Source organism: Poromitra crassiceps (genome assembly GCF_964638095.1).
Source record: "Poromitra crassiceps genome assembly, chromosome: 8".
In the NCBI taxonomy this organism is placed as follows: Eukaryota; Metazoa; Chordata; class Actinopteri; order Beryciformes; family Melamphaidae; genus Poromitra; species Poromitra crassiceps.
Window position 1 is genome coordinate 35,572,804 of NC_139629.1, and position 21,255 is coordinate 35,594,058.

Genomic DNA, 21,255 nt, shown 5'->3' on the forward strand with positions numbered 1-21,255 from the left:
ACACTTTTAGTCGCATGTACAGTCAGTGAAAAAGCAACAAATACATACAGCACATTCTCCTCTGCCAAGTCTATTTATGGTTTCTATACACTTCATTCTGTATTCATGTCATTTATTTGGCAATCCTATACATTATTATGTCAAACAACAAGTCTGGAGTTCTCAAGGGTTTTCCATGAACTCTCACACACCTCGACATCACACACACACACACACACACACACACACACACACACACACACACACACACGCACGCACGCGCACGCACGCACACACACACACACACACACACACACACACACACACACACACACACACACACACACACACACACACACACACACAACACAACATTTCCTCTGGCAGGAAATGGTCCTATTTGTGGGATCAGCTGTCCCCTTTGCCCCTCACAGTCCAATGAGCAGCTAATAATGTTACAGCATGCTATTAGCTATTAGCCTGCTATCAGTCCGGCACAGCAGTGCTTTCATAATGTCCTGCTATGGGATATATCACCCAGTGTCCTGAGAAGGTCCCCAACGGCATCGTGGGAAATGTAGTCCGGCGCTTGACCTGTCAGCCTCAGGGCCACTGCCTTGAAAGATGTGCTGTTGTTTACAGCATGAAAGTGGAGCTCTTCACTCCAGAGGCTTCTTTTGGGACACTAAAATACGTAGCGAGAGGAAGCCCAGCGATGATACTTCCTGTCTCAAACACCGACACACTAATACCATCGCAAAGGATTCTCTTTTTGCTTCCAAGGTAGCATCAGGTAGAAACATTACACAGGTGAAGCCTGACACCTTGTGGATGGGAATGGAAACACAAGTGGGCTCTGAATGTCATTACAATACGGTGTACATTCACGTTTAAATATACACGCTAAAAACAACGCAACACGCTAAGGGAAAGAATAGCACTAACAGTAGGGTACTAACAATTTGGAAGACTAGTGGGTCAGGAGTGGACAGTTATTTCAAAATGAATCCAAAGTTGGAGAGACAGTTGGTTAAATTATAGGGATGTTAAAGATTTATCGATTAATCGATTGTTAAGAATTTGATTGATCAAACATATTAACGGATTAATCAAAAATGCAGGCTATGTGCTATTTTTAAAATGATTTGCTGGAATGATTTACCACCACATATACATATACAGAGGAAAAAGAAAGTAAGCGGGCAGTGGTCATTGTAAAGATAATGTAATGTTGAAATGACATATTTTCTATGTCAAAAGCAGTTTTTTACATGATTCATTGATAATTGATCGTTAACGTACCTGATTGGCCGATAAGGAAATTGATTACAATTTGCATCCCTATTACTGTCAATTCATTACAAATGTATTTATTCATCTTTTCTATGAACTTATATATCGGTCTGTGAAACAAGTGAAAGGGGCGGGGCATACTGCAGACTGACAGAAGAGCGCAAACAGGTGGAAGTGAATCAGACAATATTGACAGTATAAAAAGCGGGAGGCGTGAGAAATAAAGGTGAGCCCAGGTGAGAGAGGCTTTGCAGAGCATCACAGGAAGCAGAATAGAAACAGATGGGTAATGATGGCACATGATGAGTTTAAAAGGAGAGCAAACAAGAGGGGGGAGGGTGGGGTAGAAAATAGAACAAGAGGGGGGAGGGTGGGGTAGAAAATAGAACAAGAGGGGGGAGGGTGGGGTAGAAAATAGAACAAGAGGGGGGAGGGTGGGGTAGAAAATAGAACAAGAGGGGGGAGGGGGTAGAAAATAGAACGACAGCAGCAGCATAATGGACATAATTATGGACAGCGTAGATAAAAATGGAAGACTGACAGATGTTGAGGATGGGAAGGAAATAGTGGCGAGGAGAGAGAGAAGAGGAAGGAGAGACAATGAGAGGATGACAGGGTAAGAAAGGGTACGAGAGAGCGAGCCGTATAGAGAGGCAAAGTGGAACGTCCCGTCCTGCTTCAGCGCCGTACCAGAGATTTTCTTCCGCAATTTATTTTCCCCATAGAGATGGCGTAAAATGCTTATAAAAATTGTTTTACTTGTTCAAACCAAACGGTTCAGCTATATTTAGAATCGGGAGAGACCATAGAACATTTCACTCCGACCAAAACGTAAACAAATTGCGGATTTAAAGAAAATATTTTTTCGATGTTGTTGTTTTTTAGTTTTGGTCCGAGTGAAATGTTATATGGTCTTCCCCGATTCTAAATATATCTGAACCGTTTGGTTTGGACAAGTAACACTATTTTTATAAGCATTTTACAAAATGTCTATGGGAAAATAAATGGCGGATGAAAATCTCTGGTACAATGCTGAAGCAGGAAGTGACGTTCACTTTGGCTCTCTATAGAGCAAGGAGGGAGAGAGAGAGAGAGAGAGAGAGAGAGAGAGAGAGAGAGAGAGAGAGCGAGAGACCACAGTGACATGAGGCAGATGGCTCAGACTGCTCTCAGCTCTGTTTACATTACTCTCACTGTTCAAGCAAAAACAGCCACGAGACAAAAGTGAAACCTGTAGCTTGATGTGTGTGTGTTTGCAGGTTGAACGTCTTCTCCTGTCATTTTTATGCGTACAGTCAAGACTATCAGTCAGAGGTTCTCATCGTGGGGTCCCGGGACCACCAGCGCCTCCTTCAGGAAGTTCCAGCAAACTGATGAATTGTTCAACTTCGAAGTTAAACAAGAAGTTAAGTCAATCATATAGAAGAATGTCTACACTGCACAGAGTGGAATAGTATACAGATGGAATTCTGGACAAAAATATTCTCATTCTTAGGTCCATGAGACAAAATCTCATCAGAGGGGGGGTCTATGGCCCTAACGTGGACTAAATTAGGGCTCCTTGATAATTATGGAAAAAGGTTCAGAATCACTCCTATAAGTCCTGTTTATGCTGCATGACTTAGAGCGTGGAGGTTTGGTGCAACGTGTGCATCACCCTCCATGTGTTTGGGTTTGAGCTCACAGGCTAAAGCTAATTGCTTGCTTTTCTCAAGAGGGCCACGGCTTGTGGGTTGACAGAGTACACAGTAAGGTCCTGTGTTTACGCAACAGCACTCCACCTCTTTAGGAGCTGTGCTTGACAGCACTTACCTGCTACCTGTTACCTGCTACCTGTTATCTGCTACCTGTTACCTGCTACCTGTTACCTGCAGACCTGCTAGTCAATTATGGGGTAATTTTCTACATTTTTACCAAAACCATTAACAAAGTGTCAGAACATACAGCACAGCACGGTGGCTCAGTGGTTAGCGCTGTTGCCTCACGGCAAGAAGATCCTGGATTCTAACCCCGATCCGTCCCAGGTCCTTTCTGTGTGGCGTTTGCATGTTCTCCCCGTGTTTGTGTGGGTTTTCTCCGGGTGCTCCGGTTTCCTCCCACCACCAAAGACATGTATGTTTAGGGTTAATACTCCTGTCAGTGCCCCTGACCAAGGCACTGGCAAAAAGAACTGGAGTTGGTCCCCGGGCGCTGCACTGCGGCTGCCCACTGCTCCTAGTTCTAGGAAGGTTCCTAGTAGAGGATGGGTCAAATGCAGAGGATGAATTTCCCCATGGGGATAAATAAAGGAGAACTTAACTTAACTAAACTTATAACACTATGCACATTTTACTGATTCGTACATATATATATTTCTTTTTGCACAAACTAAACGCTAACCTGTTGACAATACACTCTAATAAATGTGCATTTTGTCCAGCCGCTTCTGACCAGCAGGGCTGTGACAAGTGACTGTGTTTGAATCTGGCTCATGATCTGGGACGTCCAAACAAACCTGGAGTGGACGATGCAGTGCTGACCCACAGCTGCACGTCCCAACACCGACCACCGCCGTGCACCTCACGAGTCCACCTCCACGTCGGAGGGCCAGGCGAGGAGGAGCGAGGGGTTAATGGAATCATTCAGAAAGTTTATTTATAATACTTTTCCTCCTGCTTTATGATGGATTGACTTTGGCAGGAAGTCTGTGGTCTTGACAGAGTCTATAAACATGGACTTGTAAGGCCACAGGAGCCCTTTTCAATGGGGAGAGAGTGTTCCCTGAAGGGCAGAGAGCACACAGAAGAAGAATACAGAAGAAACCACACAATAGAGACACCGCATGAAATAGGCCACGCCCATCACGGGGGAAAATCTCCGTTCATTTCCACACATCAGCGTGATTTTCCTTGAATTAAACATAGCTAAAAGCTGTTGTGTGGTGGGGCTGCACAGACAACAAATGTAAAAAATCGCCAGTTAAAGTTTTTTTGTACTCCGGAGCAAAACAAGGAAGCCATTGAGAATTGGCGAGAAGAAAAATGTGGATCTAGCTGTCAAGGAAGTAAGTTGGAGTGTTCATCTTCCGTATATACAATCTTTTTGTGCAACACGCAACCATGCACGTGACATAGGAGAACGCCAGGAGTGGAGGGGGCGTTTCTGTTTTCCCCCGTCTTGGGCGTGGCTTCTGAATGATGACGCGTTACGCAGTGTCTCTAACCTAGTCCCAAACCCAGAGTCAGGGCCGAGGTGTTTGCTATTATGTCTTGTTGCTGAATGTCAGCCAGGCCTATGGGTCTTTCTCTTCTCTTTTCTCAGTGTGTTCGCAGCACAGCAGGAGGTGACCCCTCCCCCTCCCTTAACTCCTCCCCATCCTGCTCGCCATCCCACTTACTCAGCCAACACCCAACGGCGAGACACTGATCACAGGATGGCGCATGTGAGTGTGTGTGTGTGTGTGTATGTGCATGTGCACGTGTGAGTGTGTGTGTGCATGTGTGTGTGTGTGTGTGTGTCGTGTGTGTGTGCATGTGTGTGTGTGTGTGTGTGTGTGTGTGTGTGTGTGTGTGTGTGTGCGCATGCGTGCGTGTGTGTGTGTGTGTATGTGTGTGTGGGGCGTGTGTGTGTGTGTGTGTGTGTGTGTGGCGTGTGCGCGCGGCATGCATGCAAATGTGCAAAACTAGCGTGTCCGGGAAGATCTTGAAATTTTTCTCCTCACACCTGGTGTTACTATTGTGTAGACGCTAATTTATTCACACACCCCTGGCGAACGCCGGATGTCAATTGGAGAGAAGGAAATGTTCAGAACGCTGAGAATGAACAACGTTAACATCGAAGCTGCCGACTAAAAGCTTGCTCCGAACATGAAACGTGCGCGCGCCGCACACACAGGCATTCTGAACTGTCTGCTGTATGACGTCGTACTCACACTTTGAATCCCTTAAATTTTACATCATGTATGAACAAGGAAATACCAGCAATCACACCAAAATCTATCGGATATCTTTTTTCATTGACAAAGTTTTTGTCCAATCAGTCGACTGGTCAATATTCCTGTGTGAAGACAGCAGACATCACAGGAGTCTTAACAGAATCATAACTGTGATTGTATGCATATATACAAGTCAGAGTTGCTAAAGAGGGTGTGTGTGTGTGTGTGTCTCTCTCTCTCTCTCTCTCTCTCTCTCTCTCTCTCTCCGAGCCTCTGTCTTCTGAAAGGTTCTGCTTAGTGTTGGCCTGAGACTCACACCCACAGCGACGGTGAATTATCGGAGATGGGAGCGCAGCTTTCACTTAGCAACTGTCGCCCACATTCCACAGCCTCCCTCCAAAGACCTGCCGTCCCCCACGTCCCCCCACCGCGGTTCAGACAGGGTGCAACCCGGGGACCCAGCGGGTGGGGGTGGTCCTGTGCGAGCCCACCTCCAAATGACTTGTCTTTGTTTTGATTTAGACCCCATAACACAGGACGGAGCCATTACAGCACGGGACAATATAACCTACAGTACTAATCTTACAATATGATTCAAATAGGTGATGATTCAATACAACCACAGTACCATGTAACAAATAGTATGACTGTGCAGAATTATGTTCATCGCTGAGCCCACAAATCTTTCTAGCAATGCCATTGGCTTGCTAGAATGTAAACAACAAAACATAAAAAAAAAAAAATCTTTAAACCCGCATTTTTTTATGTTTTGGTCCCAGTAAAATGTTATGCGATCTCTCCTGTTTCTAAATATATCTGTACCGTTTTGTTTGAACCAGTGAAACAATTTTTATACGCCTTTTACGAAATGTGGATGGGAAAATAAATGGCGGATGAAAATCTCTGGTACAGTGCTGAAGCAGGAAGTAGGCGGTCACTTTGCCTCTCTATTGTCACATTTTTGTATTGCGATATAATACTGCAATTCCATAATTGTCCCATCCCTAGCCATTACCCCAGAATTAGAATTCATCAGAATCGCAGCATCATGTAGGGCTGGGCGATATGGACAAAATCAAATATCTCAATATTGTTGACCAAATACCTCGATATCGATATTGCAACAATATATCGCAAACTATTTACATGAGAGTTTTGATTAATCATCACTAATGTGGATATATACTGGAGACAAATTCCTTGTGTGTGTGTGTGTGTGTGTGTGTGTGTGTGTGTGCGTGTGTGCATGCGTGTGTACATACTTGGTGGTGATTCTGATGACTAAAAATATAACTTTTAAAACCAGGAAAAGACAACACTTAGGCCGTATCACGATATCCAAAATCTAAAGCGATATCTGGTCTCATCATGATATCGATATAATATCGATAAAATTGTCCAGCCCTAGTATCATGATTCTTCACTCAACTTCGTAAACCAATAGACTTCGGTGCTATCAAGTGCTGCTGAGGTCATTTCAATACATCCATGTTCATTTAGCTGCACAGCGCTGTACAGGAAGCGCTGTGCCAGAAGAAGAACACGGTGAATTTAGAAGCCATTTTCCCAGTGGGAGCAATGACTGATGGGATATTGTTGTTGAAACGGGGCCAGCAGGGAGAGTGCAGCCGGAGTGCTTTGGCCTTTGAGAAGCATCTGGAACTCTTTACAACATCTGTGTTAGATCAGGGGCCTATAAAACACAACTCTGGCAACCCCACACGCAACACAGGGCGCTCCTCCTCGCGACAAAACACAAGAGTCTCTCTCTCGCGCGGGTCGTCCCTTATCTTTCCTCGAGAGCATCAGTTCCAAATTCTTTTCATTTCATTTATTTCCCTCTCTCTCTCTCTCCTTCCTTCCACTCTCCAGCTCTCTGTCGCTCGCCCTTTGTGAAAGAGTGTGTGTATATGTGCGGTGCCAGGCAGCTGCTGGGTTTGTGTACTCAGCCTGAGCCTCATGTCTACACACAGCTCTCCTTGCCCTTATCTGAAATGAGCAGAAGCACATGGGCAGATAAAGAGTCAAGCCCCGCCCGCCTGGCCATTCTGCTCCCCGCGCCTCGCTCGCTCGCCGAGGCCGGGCGCTCTCCTCTCACACCGGTCTGGACGTGAGAGAGGAGAGACTCTGTCCTGCTCTGGAGGGACTGCAGAGAAAATAGGTTTATCTTGCAGAAGAGAAGATGAGAGAGAAAAATCGCCTGTACAGTGCAAACAAGATTCAGTTCACTTCTTGTGAAGAATGACAGGGTCTTTCCAGGACAATCAATCTATCTGTCAATCAATCAATCAATCAATCAATTAATCAATCGATCAATCAATCAAATAAATAGTGTAAAGGTATTCTTAGTTTCCAAAGGTAAGTGAGTCTGTAGACAGTTGGTATGCAGCAGTGTCACTTGAAGAGGGGGGGATCATGGTAATGTGACAGCAAAAAGAAAATCAGTCATTCTCCTCCAAATATTTAAATGTACATCCTGATCTGGGATAAACTGAGGAAGTCCATTACTACTTTCTGATTTTCCACGACCATCCAAAGCCATCCAGAACATTTTTCTCAGTTCCGTTACAGAGATTCTTTTTTCCAACTTTGTGTTGATTGAGAAAGTCCATTACAGAGAAATTATAAGTCTCTTTTGATGACTTTGCACATAGACATACACGTACCATTTATGATCAAGTATGAGTGATATCATTTACACTGAAAATATGAATGCACATAATGGCAGCTGTGCATTGGGGAAGGGAAATCCACAGTGTAAAAATCATGGATAGGGAATAGGGAATAAAAATATAAATGAAACTGATTGAGTCAACAGTTGTTTTTGAGAGGCCTCATGCTGTAGTAAGAGGTTATCCTAATCTTTCATTAATCAGATCTGAGTCAGGTCTGAATACTAAATAAAAATATGGAAATATGCTGCATTAATGATAATCGAGTACGGTGTAAAATGAGTTCCTCAGGCTGAAAATGCACTTGTTCTACATCGGGAGACATTAGAGAATTTAAGAGAAACGCCTAAAACTTGCATCAAAACTGCCACAATAATTCAGTATCAAATAATAGTATTATAGCAGTAGTTAAAGGAACAGCTCACCCTAAAATCCAAATGACATATATTCCCTCTCACCTGCAGTGCTATTTAATATCCATCTATATCATTTTGTGTTGTTTGCCTGAGTTTTGGAGATATCGGCCGCAGAGTTTCTGCCTTCTCTCCAATACAATGGAACTGGATGGCACTCGGCTTGTGGTGCTCAAAGTGCCAAATAAATACATTTGAAAAACTCAACAGCAATGTCTCTTGGAAGATAATCCACAGACCTTTATGAGCAGGTTCATGGAGGAACTATTTTCTTTTGACCGAACTACACCCGCTAGCTGCTAGCTAGTTCCTACATGAGACTGCAAAAGAAAACAGTTCCTACATGAAACTGCTCACAACAAAGTCTGTGCATTATCTTGAGTAACGGGGTCATGATCTCTGGAAAGAGACATTGCTGTTGAGTTTTTCAAATGTATTTTTTTGATGCCTTGGGCACTACAAGCTGAGTGCCATCCAGCTCAATTATATTGGAGAGAAGGCAGACATCTCTATTGCCGATATCTCCAAAACTAAGGCAACTAACACAAAACGTAGCTGGGGTCGTGAATCCTTGCATGAAAATTTGTTTCATTTTCATTACTTTGTGTAATTGTGTGGAAGGAAATGAGGTGCAGTGTGTACACTGTCTTTCAGTTCCCCAATGTGTCAATCAATCAATCAATCAATCAATAACATTCAATAAGCCAGTCACAATGAATTACAAACATAGGCTACTTCAAATCTCCAGCTAAAACACACTGAATGCACAGACGTCCCTCCCCTTCTCCACTGTGGTGTGGCAATCGTTTTTTATTTTTGGACGAGTGTAAACACTTTCTTTTCTTATCTGTCAACATAAACGCCTGACAGATCACACAGGTTTCTATGAATCATTTTAGATTTTCCATCTTCCTTTAGACATTTTTTCAGATTATACTTCAATGTGAAGCTTCACACTGAAATAAAAGATTGTACACCGTTACATGGAAAGTGTGCAGTGTATAAACAATTATCTATAATCGATAGCCAGCTATACTGATCTGTCACGTTCAATTTCCTTATTCCTTTAGTCATGTGACTGTAAGTATGGGCAGGGACAAGCTGCAGGCACCAAGCTCACATTAGAAAAACTACACACCAAACACATTCATGTTGGCAACCAGAGGGGTGTGACTTTTATGGAGAGAGTGTGACTATTATAAAGTGCTCTCAGCTTTGGAGCGCCCATTTCTAGTTACCTTAATTTGAAAGTAATAAGTTACTTTACAATATTACTTTCTGTGTAGAGTAACTCGTTACTTATTACTGTACTGTCCATGCTTATTACACTACTTTTGCATTACTTTTACCAAAACAACAGCAGCAGCAGAATGACATCGCCGCCCCGGAACCATCCCGAAAAATTATTTCAACTGCCTTGAAGTCAGTATAAACAATACAAAATTCTAAATGTTATTCTTTTCCTTTGTTATTGTCATCTATAGTGGTTATTTGCATAAAAACACAGTTTGATTAGGAAATGATTGTATCTTTTTTTTTTTTATATGTGCTTTGATTTAGAAAAATGTAACTCAATTTGTAACTTGAGAGTTACTTGACAAAGTAACTGGTATAATATTACTGAAATCCTATAAAGTAATAAGTTATATTACTGAGTTACTGCTTAAAGTAATATATTACATGTAATTTGTTACTTTTGTAATGAGTTACCCCCAACACTGGCAAGGACACTTGACTTCACACAGTGAACAGTCAATAGGTCCAGGGATAATTGCTGTTATAAAGAATAAATCTATCAGAAGAGCTATGTCAACATTAGACGGATGTGGTACTTAGCGATAAAACTCATGTGCCATTAAAAACACAAATCAATAATAACAAAACCAGGTCACCAGGTCACTTATTGTAGCAAGAAGCCGTTCTTCTTACAAAAGCATGTATCTCTTTCAATAAGGCTTCCAGGGGGCCTAAAAACACATCTTACACCATTTTCACAGCAGAAGGACCACAAACATGCAGTGTCATAGCTAGGCTGAGCAGAGATAAGCTTCCCTGAACCAGACAACTGGAAAACAACATCCTCTGCGCCCTCCCCTCCCACCCCTCCCCGCTCTACTCAAATGACCTCTCCCTGTGTCATCGTCATGTTTAATTATGGGCTGTCCCATGGCAGCAGCAGCGGGGGGGGGGAGGAAAACAATACGTGAAGCCCAGTCCAGCAGCTAATGAGTGGGATGTCTGGAAAGCTCCGACACGCTGGGTATCCTCCCGCATCTGATTCTCAGAAGACACAAAACAGGACGAATCAATTTTGACCTGATTTCTGCCTTCCACTCGATGCAACAACAGTAGCCAAACTGTATACCAACAACAGCCTCAACTGGGGGCTTGAGTGCTTGAGTGGTTGTTGTTTCCGTGGCAACCACTGGACACAAGCGCTGAGGGAGACACTTGATTGGTTAGCAGTGCTGTTTTTTCCCCCATCATTCTCAGAAGTGATGCGAAACCTATAATTCCTTCCCGGTGCTCTTACTGGTCCACAGATTGGTGGGGGGTTTCACAGCTTGTAATCATCATCATCATCATCATCAAAGTAAATATAGACAATTATCAATCAGATTAATACAATGTGTGGACTGCAGTCACGCAGAGACAGACTTGCAAAATGTTGGATTGTTTTTGTATTCTTCTTAGGATTCAACTTGTTTGGGGTGATTATCTTGAGCGATCATGAAACAGCTAAATCCTAACACATTTGAAGCCATCTGGAGCCTTTAGAGGAGTGGTTCTCAACGTGGGGGACCGAGGACCACCAGGGCTCCTTTAGGGGGGTCCCCAGCAAATTGATAAATTGTTCAACTTCATCATTATTTCATTTGCCAGAAGTTAACACAATTAGAGAATGGAGAAGAGTGATTGATTGTTTTGGTCATAGATTCACTGCCTACAATAAAGATTGGACAAAATCGTATCTAACGTTAAAAGTATGCTCAGATTTGGGTCTGCTAATATATATACAGTATATATATAGAGAGAGAGAGAGAGAGAGAGAGAGAGAGAGAGAGAGAGAGAGAGAGAGGGGTGTGTGTGCTCTGTGTGTGTGTGTGTGTGTGTGTGTGTGTGTGTGTGTGTGTGTGTGTGTGTGTGTGTGTGCGTGCGTGCGTGCGTGTGTGCGTGCGTGCGTGCGTGCGTGCGCGTGTGCGTGTGCATGTGTGCACGTGTGTGAGTGGGATCCCATCGGTCAGCATCCATCCTGGTTGTGACTTGTGAGCAAAGTGTGCGTGTGACAGGTATCCTCGTTAAAATGCTGCCGCCGCGTTAAACACACAAATTATTTATCGGGGAGAGGCAGTGGAAGGACTGCGTGGGGAGAATATCGGATTCTCCTCCGATCGCACGCCACCGCCTCCTCCTCCCTCCTCATAATACGGCGCGTCTGATCCTATAGCCGCAGCCCTGCAAAGGCGGACACCTCCTCCGCTGGGACGCTGTCTCCCGTCCTGTGAACGATGCGTACAAGGTTATCCCTCCTCTGAGACCTTTGTACAACCGCCCAACAGCTTGATACAGTCGACACTGTGCACGACTCGCCCTGGTTTAAATGCATTTATTCTCTGTGTAACATCCTGGAAGTTGGACGCTTGCGTAGTGTGTGGACCTGTTGGAAAGTTTGACGAAAGACCGCGGGAGGCCTGAGTATACAGTAGACTACGCGCGCTGGTGCATTAGTAGTAGCACCTACTTATTTACACTATTGGCTTATCTTATCTAATGAGTCTAAAACACACTTTAGACGCTTAGCGGGAGCTTGACAAGGAAGCCAGCGGAATGTAGTGACTGCCCCCGGAGGCTGGAGGTGCCGTCTCTGTTGTTTTCATCAAAGATCTGTCCCAAAATGCATTAGGTTCTGCATCATAAAGGACTACGGGAAAAAATGACCAAAACGATTTTGACTTGGGTGCCTCCAGTCTGAATATATGAGTGGCCTCTGCACCTGTGTGTGTGTGTGTGTGTGTGTGTGTGTGTGTGTGTGTGTGTGTGTGTGTGTGTGTGTGTGTGTGTGTGTACGTGTGTGCGTGTGTGTGTGTGTGTGTGTGTGTGCGTGTGTGTGTGTGTGTGTGTGTGTGTGCATGTGCACGTGTATGCGTACGTACGTGTGTGTGTTTGTTAGGGGGGACAGACAGAGCGAGCTGCCTGTTGCTCTGACGCAGACTCTGATAAGACTGTTCCATGTGACGCAACGGTTAGCAGAAACGTCAAGGGCTGGGTATTTTTAGGAGGCAGTCTTTGACCTCTCACAACAACACTTGTGTCAACGACATCCACACAACAATACAAGACAGTGTCAGGACTGACAACAACGTCATAAACCAAACAACATCCACACAACAACACAAGACAGTGTCAGGACTGACAACGTCATCAACTAAACAACATCCACACAACAACACAAGACAGTGTCAGGACTGACAACGTCATAAACCAAACAACATCCACACAACAATACAAGACAGTGTCAGGACTGACAACGCCATAAACCAAACAACATCCACACAACAACACAAGACAGTGTCAGGACTGACAACGTCATCAACTAAACAACATCCACACAACAACACAAGACAGTGTCAGGACTGACAACGTCATAAACCAAACAACATCCACACAACAATACAAGACAGTGTCAGGACTGACAACGCCATAAACCAAACATCCACACAACAACACAAGACTGTCAGGACTGACAACGTCATAAACCAAACAACATCCACACAACAACACAAGACAGTGTCAGGACTGACAACGCCATAAACCAAACATCCACACAACAATACAAGACAGTGTCAGGACTGACAACGCCTAAACTAAACAACATCCACACAACAACACAAGACAGTGTCAGGACTGACAACGCCATAAACCAAACATATGTGTGTATATGTGTGTGAACTATAAAGTGTGTGTATGTGTGTGTACTATAAAGTGTGTGTATGTGTGTGTACTATAAAGTGTGTGTATATGTGTGTGTACTATAAAGTGTGTGTATGTGTGTGTACTATAAAGTGTGTGTATATGTGTGTGTACTATAAAGTGTGTGTATGTGTGTGTACTATCAAGTGTGTGTATATGTGTGTGTATATGTGTGTATACTATACAGTGTGTGTATATGTGTGTGTACTATAAGGTGTGTGTATATGTGTGTATACTATAAAGTGTGTGTATATGTGTGTGTGTACTATAAAGTGTGTGTATATGTGTGTGTACTATAAGGTGTGTGTATATGTGTGTGTACTATAAAGTGTGTGTATGTGTGTGTACTATAAAGTGTGTATATATGTGTGTGTACTCTAAAGTGTGTATATGTGTGTGTACTATAAAGTGTGTATATATGTGTGTGTGTACTCTAAAGTGTGTATATGTGTGTGTACTATAAAGTGTGTGTATATGTGTGTGTACTATAAAGTGTGTGTATATGTGTGTGTGTACTATAAGGTGAAGCTACGAACAGACACTCAGCCATCCTACAGCTGTAACAGTATCACACTAACCAACCGATGACCAGAGCGATACAACTGAGGCAACTAGCAGATGGATTGTGTCAGGCTTACAAAAATTACAAAAATCTTGTCTTTTTTTTTGCACTAGTATATAATCACGTTCAAAGATTAGTGATCGTATTTTGCAACCAAATTCAGCAGCTTTTGTTATAGTACAATAACTACACTACAGTAAAAGACACTATAAAGTAACAACGTGAATGCAATGTTGCACAGTAATTATATATAACTCAGTCATTACTAACAGAAAAAGGAGATATGACGCGAGATAATGTGAAGGCCTTCGACGGTTAGAAGAATCACCTCCTGCATGTGGCTGTGGATATCTTTGAGACGGGCACACACAGTGCTGGTGAGTCAGGCCGGGTAATTAGGTTTACCCTGACATTGACCCCTGACCCTCGACCCTGTGGCTCTGAGGCAGGTCAGGCAGTTCGTTGCAAGTTTACCCTCAATAAGGCTAATGAAGTCCAGCCAGGGACGTCACAGTGCATCTGAACAAGCATCCATAGTGATATTTTGTGTTAGAGATGAATTCAAAAAACGAAAAGGACAGCACTCCAAGTTTAAAGATTTATTGCCACACAATGTGGCAATAAATCTTTAAACTGTCCTTTTCGTTTTTTGAATTAGGCTTTGTTTTTTGGGGATCCAGCACCCACTTTACATAGCCTGCTACAAAGTAAGGAGTTGAGCGCGTTATCTTTGATTTTTTATGATGTGTTGTTAGAGATGAAACCATATGAAAATTTCATATCACGATTATAGTGACCAAATTTTTAAATGATCACCGTTATTTTACCGCGGTAATGTTAAAATGTGCTGAAAATGTTGAAAAAGTACTGAAATCATTTCACTAAGGCTGCACGCCTGCGTCTGGGAGACCGTTGCTAACTTTGGTTGATGATGGACAGGATTTACTGTGTTTTTCAAAGTGCTGTAATCACAGTAACCTGGTAATCACAGTAACCTGGTTTTATGAATAATTAAAATGTGTAACGGTAATACTAACCATCAGGGAGTTGATCACGCTTTATCATTAAACCGGTTATCATTTCATCCCCTAATACACAAATAACTATACAAACAGCAATGACTGCATTCGTACTGAGTGAAATCAGCTGCTTACGTCTGGTCTTCCCAGGTTGGGATACTCTGTGGCTGTGACCAGCAGGAAGTCATACTTTTTGAGTAATCAACGTAGCGCTCGTCTTAAGCCCATGATAGAGAACAGATGCCCCAGTGAAAAACCACAACCTACATTTCTCATCATCATCCACATGGAGCTCATAGATTCATTCTCAACTGACCATAATTCAAATCTGCAGAGGGCGGCAGCAAAGAGGCGGCGGCCAGTAACGAAAAGATAGAACCAACGAGGGGGATCTGCATGCTAATTACAAACCCCCGTGTCATTCCTCCTCGTACACAACTTCATCACTATCTGTAGCCGTCGCCACCAACAGAAACCCGCTGAGGTTAATGAGTTATTGGAGAAAGGGGAAATAGTTGCGCACCAGCGTGAAGCGGTGATTGATGACAGTGGATTACGGTGTCACACGGCACACAAAAGACCTGAGGAAGAGAAGAGCTGCGTCGCTGTGGCCTGCAGCTATCTCCTCATGACATTCACTTAACGATGGCAAACAATGTTTGAGCCCGGGACGGATCGCACGGCGGTACATCACGCTCGATGTTAAAGGAGCGAGTCGTCACCGAGTTCCCACCAAGCTGCCTCCCTAATGGATTTACAAGAACTAATGAGAATATGATTATTAAGAGATGATAGTGACTTGTTTAGGTTTTAATAGTAAAACGCTGCCATAAATTGTGCATGACAACCAGTCTCTCTACATAGGAATTTGACTAATGTGAGAACGGCTATCTTGCTGAATGGAGAGCACCGTCTTTTAGGCAGCGTTGGGGAAGCTCATTTGAAAGCATAGCTTAGGAAGCTACCTACTGCTTCACCATGGAAGTAGTTGAAACTACAAAAAAGTTACCCTGGGAGAAATTGTACATCTGTGATATATGAAATAAAATAGAATAGCCTACAAAAAAGCACAATGCCAGCAAAAATATGCCTCTCAATTGAGTTTATTGCAATAGTTGACACCCAATACATTCGATGTTGTATTTTTGTTGTTGTAAACAAATCTGGGTTCTTCTGAGTTTTGTTTTATCAGACAAATAACCAGTAACGACTTGGCTAGGATTGGTTAAGGTTAGGGTAAGAATATCAGGGCAAGCCAATCAGAGGCCACCTAGGTTGTGTCTTGTCAAGAAGTACAGTAATGTTAGTGGGATCTCGGCTTGCCTTCACTGTCTATGCTGCCTTCAAAGCGATCAGGACGAGAGAAATAGGGACAGTCCTGTCAAAGGGGGTTCTGGTTCAACATAATGGTCAAATAAAATAAATATATATATTCCTTTCATTTTATTGCTCAAAATTGTAGTTTGAGTAGTTAAACTATGCAAAAATGGCCAAAAAGTAATTTAACTATTTGACTCACTACGCAAATATGAATGTAGTTGAATTATGTAATTCAATGTAGTTCACTACTCCCCAACACTGCTTTTAAAGAGAAGGAGATCCTCATCAAATCATTTTCCTTCAATTAAAAGTGGAGACATTACAGTTGTGACTACGGTAGTGACTGATGATCATTAACAACAGCAACAAATTCCTCTACCCCCCCCCCCCCCCTATTGTTTTCATGTAATGGTCTTCCATGATGTTTTTCCATATGCTGTCCCAGCAGGATACCAACAGTTACACAACAGTTATGGTGGTACAGAATGCAACCAGCCACCATACTGACCCCCCCCCCCCCTCCACAGTCTCACCCCCCCCCCCCCCCCCCCCCCCATGGCCCCACCCTTTTTGAAAAGTACAAAGCGTCCCTTGTGTGAGAGCACAGAGTCCTGAGTGATACTGCTTTATATCATCATCGTATACTCCCTCTGTCACACACACACACGAACGCACACGCACGCACACACACGCAGACACACACACACACACACGCACGCGCACACACGCAGACACACACACACACACACACACACACACGCACGCGCGCGCGCACACACACACACACGCAGAAACACACACACACACACACACACACACACACGTGCACACACACACACACACACACACAGCACACACACACACGCAGACACACACACACACACACACACACACACACACACACACACACCACACACACGCACACGCACACACGCGCACACACACACACACACACACACACGCACACACACGCACACACACGCGCACACACACACACACAGCCGTGCAGCCGAGGCGGTTCACTCAGCCCACTGACCTTCAGCTAGCCCCTAGGTCCTTGGCATGACGCACAAACAACACACTGTACAGCAAAGCCCCCCAATGTACACTGCTACTTAGGGGTCGTCTCCAGACTAGAAATTCTAACTTCAATAGCGTTCAGCCAGGAGAATATCGATACTCGATGATACCATACCACGGAGGTGGTGGTGGTGGGGGGGGGGGGGGGGGGTGACAACACATCAAGAAGCTTAAAAATAAACCAAGACAGATGGATGGACAGACGCACGCTTCTCCATAATCTAGGCCCGATAAAAACTGATTAAAAACGTTCTTCACTTTAAAACACAGTAAATTAGCCCTGCTCTAGTCATCAGCCTATCAGAACACAGCAAATTAGCCCTGCTCTAGTCATCAGCCTATCAGAACACTTTTAGCTTGATGAAGCAACAGATACCCACCAATGATAGGGAAGGAGTGGGAAATTTCATTTTTCATTTTTCATTAAGCACTGCTTGTATCGATACTTTTGCAAATGAGTATTGTATCCATTTAAATTTGATTGTATTGATACTTATCGAATACTATCGATACTTGTTGTAAATGAGTATTGTTGTATCCGTTTCAAATCTTTTGCATTGATACTTCTAAATACTATCGATCGATACTTTTTACAACCTTATGGTACATGCAACATGGGGACAAAACACAATGATATACTGATGACATAATACTGTACTGTACGGTACTGTACTGTACTGTACTGCCTCAGCAGACTGAATGTTGTATCGCTGCCCATTTTAGTGATACTATCATCGTAAAAGTCAGGCCAAAAGGGCCAATTTCAAAACGCCCAGACATGCAGCGATGTAACTGTAATGTAAATGGCGCCGTCACCGATGGCTGCCTTTGCGTCTGCTCCGTGTAGGCTGTGCTGTTTTGTTGTTTTTTATGTCACTCTGCTTTGTCTTACTATATTTGACTGCACTATGTTTTTAACTTTTGACCGTATTATGTTGTCTTGTCTGTCTCTGCATGTGCATAGTCTTGGAGTGGCTGCGGCCCTAATTTCACTGCTCATTGCTTCTGTGATGCTGTATGTGACAATAAAAACCTTGAACCTTGAACCTTGAACCATGTGTCGCGTTCACAGCTAAATAAAGTATGAGTTCCCTAATGCATATAATGACTTCTTAACATAGCAACATATCACTAGAAGACAGTAGTATATTATTACTTGCATAGTTGAGAGACTTTGAAAAACATAAGAAGTCATAATAAAATCTTGGCAGGACAAAAATGTCCACATACAATCTGAGTCAAGTAGAAATCAGAGGGGGGAAAACCAAATGGATCACATGACTTAGTGTAGCCGCCAGGTGTTACCTGCTTCCAGAGGAACTTGTCTTCCTGGTTGATCTGCCAGGTGGTCACCAGGTGTATGATGGACAGCACGGCTCCGCTCACCACCGCCGCCCTCATCCTCACCGGCAGCAGCGTGTAGATGATGTAGATGAAGAAGACGGACCACCAGATGCCTTCCGAGGCGCTCCGGGGGGCCACCATCAGCACCCCGAACACCTGCACCGTCACCAGCACGGCGATCACCAGGTAGTTGACCATCCACATGTAGTCCTGGTGGAAGCCGTTGCGGTTGCACACCACCATGAGGGCCATGAAGAGGGCCATGGACACCGACAGGACCGAGGCGTAGGCCACGTGCGGGGCGGCGTGCACACAGTGGAAGGTCAGCATGATGCCGCAGACGATCACCAGCACGCCCATCAGCATGGTCAAGGAGCTCTGGTTCAGCCGAAAGAAGTAGCGCTGGTACAGGCGCTCCAGCTTGCGCGACTGGAACTTCTTCGACTGGAACACCTGCACCACCCTGAGCCAGCAGTCCGCGGCCGTCACCCCCCCGGTCGCGCCGTTGGGACCCTCGTCGCCCGTGTCCCCGCTCCCCCCGTTGCACCCGCCTTTCCTCCCCTTCGGGTCGCCGCCGTCGTCGAAGCCCAAGTCGACCGACTTCAGCCCCACCCCTTCCCCGGGGGCCCCTCCCCTCTTGCCGTAGTGGTCCTCCTGCCAGCCGCAGCGGACGCCGAAGTTGCCGCCTCCCATGGCGCCGGCCACGCCTCCGCGGTGGTGCTGATGGAAGGGGGCTCCAGACGGGGGCTCCATAGCATCGGGGTCCCGCAGGCAGCTCATGTACCGCGGGTTGCAGAGAGATGAGCCTCCCTTCCGTTTGGACTTCTTGCCATTGCGCTCCCCCCACGCAGTCTTGCGGTCGTCCACCCTGGCGACTAGGAAACCACTGAACCAGGACATTCTGTAGGGAGAGAGCAGAGCAGAGGAATGTTCGGCACAGAAACAGGTACACCACATTTAGATCATTGAAAGCACTACGCCTACAGTACCACCGCGGAGACCCGGGTTCAATTCCCGACAGCGGTACGTCCGGCTTGGTCAGACAATTACAGACACAATTGGCCGTGTCTGCGGGTGGGAAGCCGGTGGGGGTTTGAGTGCTGATCGCCGCACTAGTGCCTCCTCAGGTCCGTCGGGGCGCCTGCTTTGGGGAATAGCGTGATCCTCCCACACGCCTCCTGCCGGTGAAACTAGAACCAGTTGAGTGGGCTAGCACGGTGGTTCTCAAATGGCGGTCCGGGGACCCCCAGGGGTCCGTGGCACTTTGCCAGGGTGTCCGTGAAAAGTTTTCAGGAAAATAAAAATAAAAACTTTTTTTGTGTGTGTGCAAAAGCTTCATAGTTCAACGAAAATACTGAATGCTTTAAATCTAAAATGGTTCATGGATTACATTCTAACCTAACAAAACCTATCAATTTATAAGTCAAACATGTTACTGATGAAAAACAATTAAGCTTAGCCCAAAATCACAAATCAGAATGAGGGGGGTCCCCGGTATATTTTCTATCTTGTAAGGGGTCCTTGGCTGAAAAACATTCGAGAACCTCTGGGCTCACACACGCAGCGTGTGAGCTGCGGGCGAGGCCGAGCGGCGGCCGAGCATGCAAGCTCTGGGCGAGCACGCTCAGCGTATGATAAGAGGTAGAATGTGCGAGCACCTGTAGGAGTTGTTCATGTACCTGTTGGGGCTCTGGTACATGTCCCAGCCCTTTCCTTTGCAGCCGGTTCACTCATTTATCCCAGTGGACAAAAGTTTGAAGGAGTGAGTTTTTTTTTGTAGAGGCCACACTGCAGGGGCGTGGCCACACTGAAGGGGCGTGGCCACACTGAAGGGGCGTGGCCACACTGCGAGGCAGCGACTGGATTGGGTCAAAAGGCGCACCGTGCCAGATGTTGCTGCTGGAGCCGCTGATCACAGAGCAAGGTTAATGAGAAGATGGGTCCCTGCTGCCAGGCCTACAGTATCTCCACGGCTCCTGCTGGCTCTAGAGGGACAACAGAGACACACAGTTAGACTTCGGCTTAGAACGCTAAACAGGAACAGCCTGCGTTGTGCAAATCCATCGGCAACGGTGTCGCGGTATTAAAATGGCTCTAAAGATTTAGAGTCTAAATGAAGCATCAGGTAGGATCAGATCATCATACCATGTGGATGGATATACTTGTGCGGCAACTGTCAGTGCTAATACAACATGCTAATGTAATAATATACAGGCCTACAAGTCCTGACTCACATTTACGTTAGCTCTCTTACAATAGACTGTTGGCAGAGAGGGCTTCCTCCTCAATGTGGCTGAGGGGGAAAAAATACAGTACATCACGTCTCATTGTCAGCGCCGTGCACATAAATCTGAGTGGTGTTGACAGTACAGGGACACGTTTCCTGGAGATCCAGAGACACAGAGAGGGAGAGGTTGCTTCTCAATGTCTAAAAACTCAGAAATACTCGTGGAAGAAACGCCGGTCAGTCATTATCCACCGGGCTTACCTAAACTCTGCGGGTCAGGAACCGAAATAGATTGCAGGCTTGAATCTGGAGGGTATCCTCCATATACCGTATGACAGCATGAGTAATGTGTTTTAATGAGCCCGGGTCTCAGGGTGAACCAGAACCTCTCAGCGTGAACCAGAACCTGCTCAATTTGACTGCTGGAAAAGTTTAAAAAAAGACACACACCGTTCTACACAG

At 44.9% G+C, this 21,255-nt stretch overlaps 1 protein-coding gene across 1 annotated transcript in view; it reads right to left on the reverse strand.

Moving 5' to 3' along the window:
* Positions 1 to 19,466, reverse strand: part of LOC310781197 (adenylate cyclase type 6-like) — a gene marked incomplete at both ends in the record, with an annotated part of 32,279 nt that extends 12,813 nt beyond the window's left edge. The window contains one exon of the mRNA XM_083641749.1: positions 18,528 to 19,466. Coding sequence (XP_083497875.1) covers positions 18,528 to 19,466 — 939 coding nt within the window. The remainder of the gene's footprint in view (positions 1 to 18,527) is intronic.
* Positions 19,467 to 21,255: the final 1,789 nt, after the last annotated feature.